This window comes from Spinacia oleracea, chromosome 2 (assembly GCF_020520425.1).
Source record: "Spinacia oleracea cultivar Varoflay chromosome 2, BTI_SOV_V1, whole genome shotgun sequence".
NCBI lineage: Eukaryota > Viridiplantae > Streptophyta > Magnoliopsida > Caryophyllales > Amaranthaceae > Spinacia > Spinacia oleracea.
Window position 1 is genome coordinate 95,460,478 of NC_079488.1, and position 8,701 is coordinate 95,469,178.

At 47.1% G+C, this 8,701-nt stretch overlaps 1 protein-coding gene across 1 annotated transcript; it reads right to left on the minus strand.

The window, feature by feature from the left end:
• Positions 1–7,338: 7,338 nt before the first annotated feature.
• Positions 7,339–8,343, minus strand: LOC110803853 (histone-lysine N-methyltransferase, H3 lysine-9 specific SUVH5). The gene has a single exon (XM_022009393.2). It carries the CDS (start codon positions 8,341–8,343, stop codon positions 7,339–7,341), a length of 1,005 nt encoding a protein of 334 aa, XP_021865085.2.
• Positions 8,344–8,701: the final 358 nt, after the last annotated feature.

The following is an 8,701-nucleotide window of genomic DNA, read 5'->3' on the forward strand; positions in this document are numbered from 1 at the left end:
AGAGTTCGGCATCAAATATCAGCCGAGGACAGCAATCAAAGCACAAGCATTGGCAGACTTCTTGGCCGAGTGCTCATACCAGGAAATGCTGGATGATACGAAAAGCACTTGGGAGGTCTTCACTAACGGATCTTCCACAATAAACGGCTCAGGAGCAGGAGTTGTACTAATCCCCCCGACGGGGAAAAGCATAGAGTATGCATTGAAGTTCGGCTTCAAAGCAACTAACAACGAGGCTGAATATGAGGCCGCAATCGCAGGGATAGAGCTTTGTTTATCCCTGGAGGCCGAGCATGTTTGCCTCAAAACTGACTCCCAGCTTGTAGCCAACCAGATCCGAGGGGAGTATGAGGCCAAATGGCCCAGCATGACAGCCTACTTAGCAAAAATCAAATCCTTAACGTCAAAGTTAAGATCCTTTGAAGTCATCCTCATTCCCCGAGGACAAAACACGCAAGCAGACGCGCTGTCAAAGCTCGCAAGCTCAACACTCATCGACCTAAACAGGTCGGTCCACGTGGAAGTTCACCAAGAGAGAAGCATTGACTTGCTACCCACCACAGTATGCAGTTTACGTACCGAATCCAGCTGGATGGACGCAGTAGTTGCATACAAAGAAAGGGGAGAACTCCCCGAAGATAAGCTGCAGGCAAGAAAGCTGAAAAGATTCAACAAATGGTTCATCATCAGCGCCGAAGGAGAGCTCATGAGGAAATCATTCTCTGCTCCGCTGCTAAAATGTGTGGGTCCAACAGACGCTGACTACATCCTAAGGGAAATCCACCTCGGGATATGCGGAAACCACATCGGAGGCAGGACATTGGCACATAAAGCCCTTCGGGCTGGGTACTGGTGGCCCACTATGGTTTCCGAGGCAAAGCAGATGGCAAGGAAATGCGAGAAATGCCAAAAGTTCGCACCAGCCATCCATCAACCAGCTCAAACCCTACAATCAACACTGTATCCCTTACCATTCGCACAGTGGGGGTTAGACATCATTGGTCCTTTCCCCTCAGCGACGAACCAGAAGAAGTGGTTGATTGTAGGAGTCGACTATTTTAGCAAATGGATCGAAGCCGAAGCTGTCTCCTCCATCACCGAACCTCAGGTCCGCAAGTTCATATGGCAGAACATCATCACAAGGTTCGGCATACCAAAACTGATGGTCTTCGACCACGGGAAACAGTTCGACAACACCCCGTTGCAAAAGTGGTGCAAACAGTTCGGCATACACCTAGCTTACTCGGCAGTCTGCCACCCACAAAGCAACGGGCAAGCTGAAGCTGCTAACAAACTCATCCTCAATGCACTCAAGAAAAGAGTCGAGGATGACAAAAACAAGTGGTTAGAAGAGCTACCCGGAACGCTATGGTCCCTTCGGACCACCGAGAAAGAAGCTACCGGGCAAACACCTTTCCACCTCGTATATGGATCCGAAGCTGTAATCCCTGTGGAAATCGGAACAGAAAGCCTGAGGATCCAGGCATACAACAGGTATGATGGGCTCCAAGGAGAAAGCAACAACCAACTTCTGTCCGAAGCTCTCGATCTACTGGACGAAGCTCGGAACGATGCAAGGACGCTCAACGCAGCCTATTTGCAGAGGGTCAACAAGCATTATAATCGAAGAGTCAACGCCAGACCCCTAAAAGTCGGTGATCTAGTGCTCAGAAACGCCGCCTCGGTTCAGAAAGGACGGATCCATGGCAAACTCTCAGCCACTTGGGAAGGACCATACATCATCCACTCCGAAAAAAGGCCAGGCACGTTTATGCTGAAACAGTTAGATGGAACAATTCTGAAGAACCATTGGAATACCGATGTTCTCAAGAAATATTTTGTATGATCTCTGTCTGTAAACCAAGTAAGTTGTTTAATGAGAAGAGGAAAGCCATTGACACCGTGTGTTTCATTAAACTTATCTCTATATTTATTGTCCCCTTATATATATATGCAGCCTCGGATCTGATCAATCCGAGACTAAAAACAGGTTGACTTTGCCCATTCCTTGATAAAATGCAAGGAATGACCAAATCATACACTTCAGGGAATCGTCCAGAATCCTCGGATTCGCGATAACCAAATAAAACTTGTTCGCCACAAACAGTCGCTCGAATCAAGTTATAAAACTCCGGCTCAGATCCACGGATCGCCGAAGGCATAACTAAGAGGCAGACTAGCGATCTCTTGCCCAGGTTTCCGAACCACAAGAGATCGGAAGAACAATCCAGACCTCTGAGCAGATCGACGGATTTGAAGAGTCTGGAAACTAAAGAGTCTCTTAGCAGATCTACGGATTTGAAGAACTCGCAAAACTAAAGAGTCTCTTAGCAGATCTACGGATTTGAAGAACTCGCAAAACTAAAGAGTCTCTTAGCAGATCTACGGATTTGAAGAACTCGCAAAGTTAAAGAGTCTCTTAGCAGATCTACGGATTTGAAGAACTCATAAACTAAAGAGTCTCTTAGCAGATCTACGGATTTGAAGAACTCGCAAAACTAAAGAGTCCCTTAGCAGATTTAAGGATTTGAAGAGCTCGCAAAGATAAAAAGTCTCTTAACAAACCTACGGATTTAAAGAGCTCGCAAGATCAAAAGGTTTTCAGCAAGTCTACGGATTCAAAGAAAAGCTCGAAAGTACAAAATTGAAAAGCAGCCAAGTAACTAACACTCATTTTTCATTCAATATTTGGGGGAAGTACAAATACATTGAAAACCTCAAAAATTGAAAACAAAATGAAACAGTTAAAATCGGCAGCCATCAACAGACAATACCGGCCTACCGAAGTACTAAGAAAGCAAAAAGAAACGAGTACAACGCAGCGCCGAGACAAAAGGGGGAAAAGCAAGCACATATTCGGAAGTCCTCAACTGGAACCGACCGACTCTGAAGAAGACGACTGCCCGAATCCCTAACTCTTGGGAGTCTCAGGAGCGGCCCCTAGGGGAGCATCCTTCGAAGAACCCCCAGCAGTAGTATCACCCTCGGAAGTTGCCTTCTGGGCCCGAGCCTCTGCGAGAGCAGCTTGGCGTTCAGCTTCAGCTTCATCTCGATCAGCTTGGCATTCCACCAAGTGGTCCTCGGCCTGCATCCATAGGGGAACTTTCTCGTTCCAAGGGAAGTGAGGCATGTGCTTCGCAAACATGCGCCGAGCACCCAGGATGCCGTTCCAGTACTGCTCTCTACACTGATCAGCAGTGTAGAGGTCGACTCGCTCCTGCTCCAACTTCCGAATATAGTCATCCTTTTCCCGAAGCTTCAGCCGAAGGACAGGCACCTTATCAGCTTGCTGCTGGATCAGCTCCCGATGCTGGACAAAATGGCAAAGCCTTAACTCTGCCTCTTTATGCTCCTTGTCGGCCGCTTCAAATTTAGACTTCATCTCCTGGAAGAGTCTATCTTTTTCCTCAAGTTCGCCAGCGAACTTAGCGGCCATATCCTTCTTTTCCTCAGCAAAGGAAGCGATCTTCTCAGCATCCTCTTCAACTCGGAAGATGAGCTGGCCAACCTCAGCCCCAATCTTCTCAGCAAACTCTCTAGCCTCGCGACTATACTGAAGGTACAGCTGCTTGACTTCCGTAATCTCGGAGAGGAGTTGCCCAGCCTTCTGGTCCAAAATGGGAATATCACGAGCATAAGCCTCACGATATTTCCTCAATTGTTTCTCCTCAACCGAGCTACACTCGGAAGCGAACGAGGACCAGAAAACAGCCTGGGAACGAGAGAAAGATGAGCAAAAATAGGAAAAACATAAAACAAAAACACAACTCAAAGAGAAAAATCTAGCAATTACCTCGTTCAGATAGTACTGGGCCATCATAGCCGGATTCCTCTCTTCGGCCCCAGGAACCCTCCACTGCGGGTTAGCACGAAGCAGATTCTCCCGAGCAGCCTCGGGGCCCACCAAGGATCCCACGTGAGCCAAGGGGTCCTCTCCCAAAATCGGAGCCCTGGCATACCGAGCCATCGCCTCCCTTACTTCTTCGGGGATCCGTTTTAGCGGAACATCCGAACAGGGATCAGCATGGATCAGCCTATCCAGGGCCGAGGTAGAAGTAGAACCCAAAGTTGAGTGGCGCCTCTTCCTCGTCAGACCTTGCTCGGGCTGCTCCTCCTCTCCAGCAGAGGGAACCTCCTTCTGAACCTCGGGAACCGCAGCTTCGGGGCCCGAGAGATCTATCATCTCCTTGTCTGGACTCTTCTCTCTCTCGAAGGGAAGATCAGCAGACTCCTTCTTCTCCCCAGCTACCTCAGGGACATCCGAACCAGGAACAAAATTGGCTTCAATCGCCTCCATCACTTCGGTGATATCCTGGATTTCGATCCCCAAAGCAGCAGATGGTTTCAGTGGAGAGGGGATGATATCTTCCTCGATCAGCGGCTGGTCCACGGGCGGCGGTTCAGCAACCACCACACTCTTTAACTTCTGCCCTGGCAAGGGCATGAAGTGAAGAAGATTCTTAGGAGGAGGCATGACTTCCGAAACTGCTTCCTACATAGCAAGTGTTCAAAGATTAGTTTCGGAAAAAGGGAGAAACGAACTACAAAAAACTCCAAGTCAGAACAAATACCTTCTCCGAGGGCTGAGAAGCCTTTGCTTTCTTCGGATGCGTGGAAGGCCTCAAAAGAGTGCTACCCTTCCTTTTGCGTTGATCCTAAAAAGGGGAGACCAAGGGTCAACGAATGTAAAAGAAGAAAAAGGAAGAAATAGAGAAAAAAGCGTGAAGTACCCGGTTCCTAGATAAAGAGATATCTATACGAGCCGGAGATGAAACCGAAGGAACGGCACGCGGCACAGCGTCAGTCCCAGGACCCTAAAAGATGGTCCAGGACCAAGACGTTAGCCGACGGCCAACCGGAAAGAAGAAGACAAACAGAAAATCGAGCCTATAAATGAACACTCACCGGGTCCGAAGTTGTCTTCAACACAGGAAGCACAACCTTCACAGGAACAGCTTCAACAGAGGAGGCGGAATCCCACGGATCAGCTCGAATTTCGGATATCCGAGCAACCCCCGAAGGAGACATCACGTAATCCTTCAGGCGAGGATTACGAGGGTTATCTTTTCCGAACTTGTACTCGGGAGCCGGGTCGTGAATAGTCTTCAAATCCAAAGAAATGCCCAACTTCTTAGGATCAATGCAGCTAAAGCCGTACTCTGCAAAAACAAAGCACAAAACATGTCAGCAAAACGAAGCAGGAAAGAGAAGGACAAACTCACTGAAAAAACGGTCTCAGCCGAAAGACACCTACCCCTGTCAAAAATCCTGCTGAGACCGGCAACAGCAAGAATGTCCTCCCTCAAAATGTAATTGAGATTCTGGAGCCAGCTAGACGGCAGTCGATGGTTATCCTCTTGAGCCAAGAACCACTGTAGGAGGTCCACATAGTGGCGATGATTCCGATCTGGAGCTGCCACACCCCTCATATCAGGATCAGGAGCCACGAACCACTTCGGAGGACGATAAAAGTTGGGATGCTTCGGATCCGTCGGCACACGAACGAGCAACCACTCCGTCTTCCAATTGTGGTCAGAGCTAAGGTAGGGGTACGCCGTGATGTAGTTCGGATCCCCCCTCTTTCGGGACTTCTTGTTGACAATGGTCCACCAACCATACCCATCACCCTTGGAAGCATGGTTGAGAACCAGATCGTGAAGATCCCGAAAAATAGCGACAGAGCAAGGGAAATTGACGAAGTCACACACCCATCTAAATCCGATTATGTGCCTCATAGATTTGGGTGTGAGCTGGGCCAAACTAATGTTGTACGACACCAAAAGCTCGGATACGAACGGATCCAAAGGAAAGCGGAGACCATTCTCCAAATGGTGAGTGTACACGGAAATGAACCCCCTCGGTGGATGAGTCACCCGAGGACGCTCTTGTTCAGGAAGCTCGCACCAGTACCCCAAGGCATGCTGAATTCCGTATAGCTCCTCGGCCTTCCGATGATAATTCCCCAACTTCGCTTCCACCAACCAGTCACCGCTGACCGATTTCTCCAACGGACCGTCGATCTTGGTGGTCTCGTGCAAAATTGAGGCATACCTGCCCTTCGGATCAGCTTCCGTCCAATGAACTGGAAACTCGGGGTAACGACGACGAGCACCCGAAAAGCCAGCTCTCTCACCAGAGGTTGCGCGTTCAGACACGCCAAACCCACCAACTACATCATCTTCGGAAGCATCCCAACCAATCGAACTCTTCTCCAACGGCCTCGCCGAAGGCCGACCCCTCGAAGTTTTCGGTAACCTCCCCGAAGGCACGTTCTCCCTCTCACTAGAGGAGCCAACGACGAACTTGCTTTTGCCCCTATTCTTTGCCATGGTCGCGAAATCTCGATCTAGGGTTTAGATTGAGGGGTAGAAGGAAGAACGAAGAAAAAAGGAGAACTCAGAAACAAATTACCTTTTTCCGAAGCGGAATTCGCCGATAAAGGGAACAACACAAGTTCCCGAAGTCTAAAGTTGGCCGAATTTCGTAGATCTGAAGAAGCAAATTGCACTGCGATCGCCGGAATTTAGAGAGAGAATGGGTTTGAAAGAAGGAGTAAAAAGTTCGAAAAGAGCAAAGCACCCAGTATTTATAGAAAAGAAAAAGGGCGCATCAACTTCCTCAACCCACGATCTCCACGACACAATACAACTCCCAACACTTGTCATCAATGCAAATCATCCCTTTTCAAAAAAGAGAGGGAACTTTCGGACTTCTGACAGCTGGAAACCCACCCATTTAATTCTAAATGGACCGGGTCTGGGGGGCATGTTGTTTGGGCTCCCAATTGATTCTCAATTGGGCCACTAAGTCCAAAGCCCAATGGCTCTAAACAAACAGCATCAAACCCACCAATGGCTAGTCAGCCATCCATCAAGGCCCAAGGCCCAAAAGCAATAAATGACCTATGGGCATTTATTATGCAAACACTATAAATAGGCCGCCAAGGCTCACACCTCAAGGTACGTCCAATTTATCGCCTTAAGACTACTCTTCTAGAGAACTTCTCTCTAGAATCCGAGCATCGTTCTTACTTAGGCATCGGAGGGGCTTTCCTCGGAAACACCCCCGAGGCTAGTGACTTTGCTCTTGTGCAGGTGAATCCGGACTCTACTCATTCAAACAAGCAAGATCTTCAACACATACGAAAGGGCCTTCATTCGAAGCCCATTGTTTCCATCTTTACAACACCGGAACAGTCACTATCACTAATTATTTACTAATAACTGCTTGTCGTACACTCGTACATCCGAATTAGAGTAATTACTGTCCTTGTCATTCACAAAAACTGATTCATCATGCACAAAAACTTGTGTGAACTCCTTCCAAACCCTTACCAAACTACTTGTACTTCCCCCACTTGATAGTTTTTTGTCCAGGGCACCTCTTAAGCGTAAACTTGAACTTCATCTTCCCGTTCGAACCGAGTTCCTTAGCATAACCATCCACTATATACAACCCATCATACACAAAAACAGTGGCAGCATACCTACTAGATGTAATACCTCGAACAACCCTCACTACATTCCCTGTATTAGCGCTATTCTTTAACGCTAAATTGCCCCTTTCAAGCTCTTGATCCTTAACCCCTCCCTTACTTTTACTAGCCTGAAAAGTACCTCCTCCTTCCCCAGTGTAAATCAATTCATTCGGGTTCCTCAGATTATCACCATACACCTCGTTTGCCACAATTGAAATCGCTAAAACACGACCCTCCGGTCCGTCTTGCTTTTCCATGTAGTCAATACCCTTCTGAGGTTGAGTATGAATGCCCATAATCACCAGCTCCAACCTATACTCAAACTTTTCTCCAGGCAGGACTCCGGGAGGTGGGCCAATGAATTTCTGCTTATCAAACATATCCCCAGTCTTTAACAGTGCATCATACGCTGCAATGTCAACCCTCTTTCTGCATTTCTGTTTTCTATGATTCTTACATTCTTTCCTGAACAAATTCAGCAAACTCCTCCTCTCGGTTCCAATATCAATTCCACCATTTGTTTTAGAAACCAATTTAGTAACAGTACCCTTCATTGCACCACTGTAATCCTTGCCGAAATCAGTAGAAACAAAGTTATTTTCCTCTGTTTTCTCTTTCTTAGGCATTTCGTCGAACACCATATGGGCTTTCTTAATTTCACGTTTAGAACCCAGAATATTCTTGCCCATTTGACACCCATCTTCACATTGCAACCTCTTCTTGATTTTTCCATCAAAATCATCACCTTCATCCTCGGAATTGTTTGGTTTCACAGCTGCCGTAGGATGAGATCTCACTGCAGATTTTCTGAGTTTACCCCAGAAATTTCGATAAACATGGAGATTAGAATGGGGAGATTTGTCCATTGATGTGAGCTCAACTGTTGAAAAAGAAGCAGCGAAAATGTTAGAGAGAGAGAAAAAAAAAAGGTGGTGGGAAATTGTGAAATAGAGAATTTGGAGGATTGTAGTCAAACTGAGTCTTTAATTGTGAAATTTTCCATTGTTATGACATCAAAATTTTGTGTTGCAGAGAAATAAAAAGGGCGCAGAAACATGCATGTACTCCTTATTATACTACTCGCTCCGTCCCGGAATACTTGACCTGTTTTTCTTATCGGGCCGTCCCTTAATACTTGACCTGTTTCTAAAAATGGAAATATTCTAACAATATTATATTATTTCTCACTTCACCCCTATTAACCCACCTACCCCCTACTCCATA

Coding starts and splice junctions, on each gene's coding strand:
- LOC110803853 (XM_022009393.2), bottom strand. CDS start 8,343: ATGGACAAATCTCCCCATTCTAATCTCCATGTTTATCGAAATTTCTGG.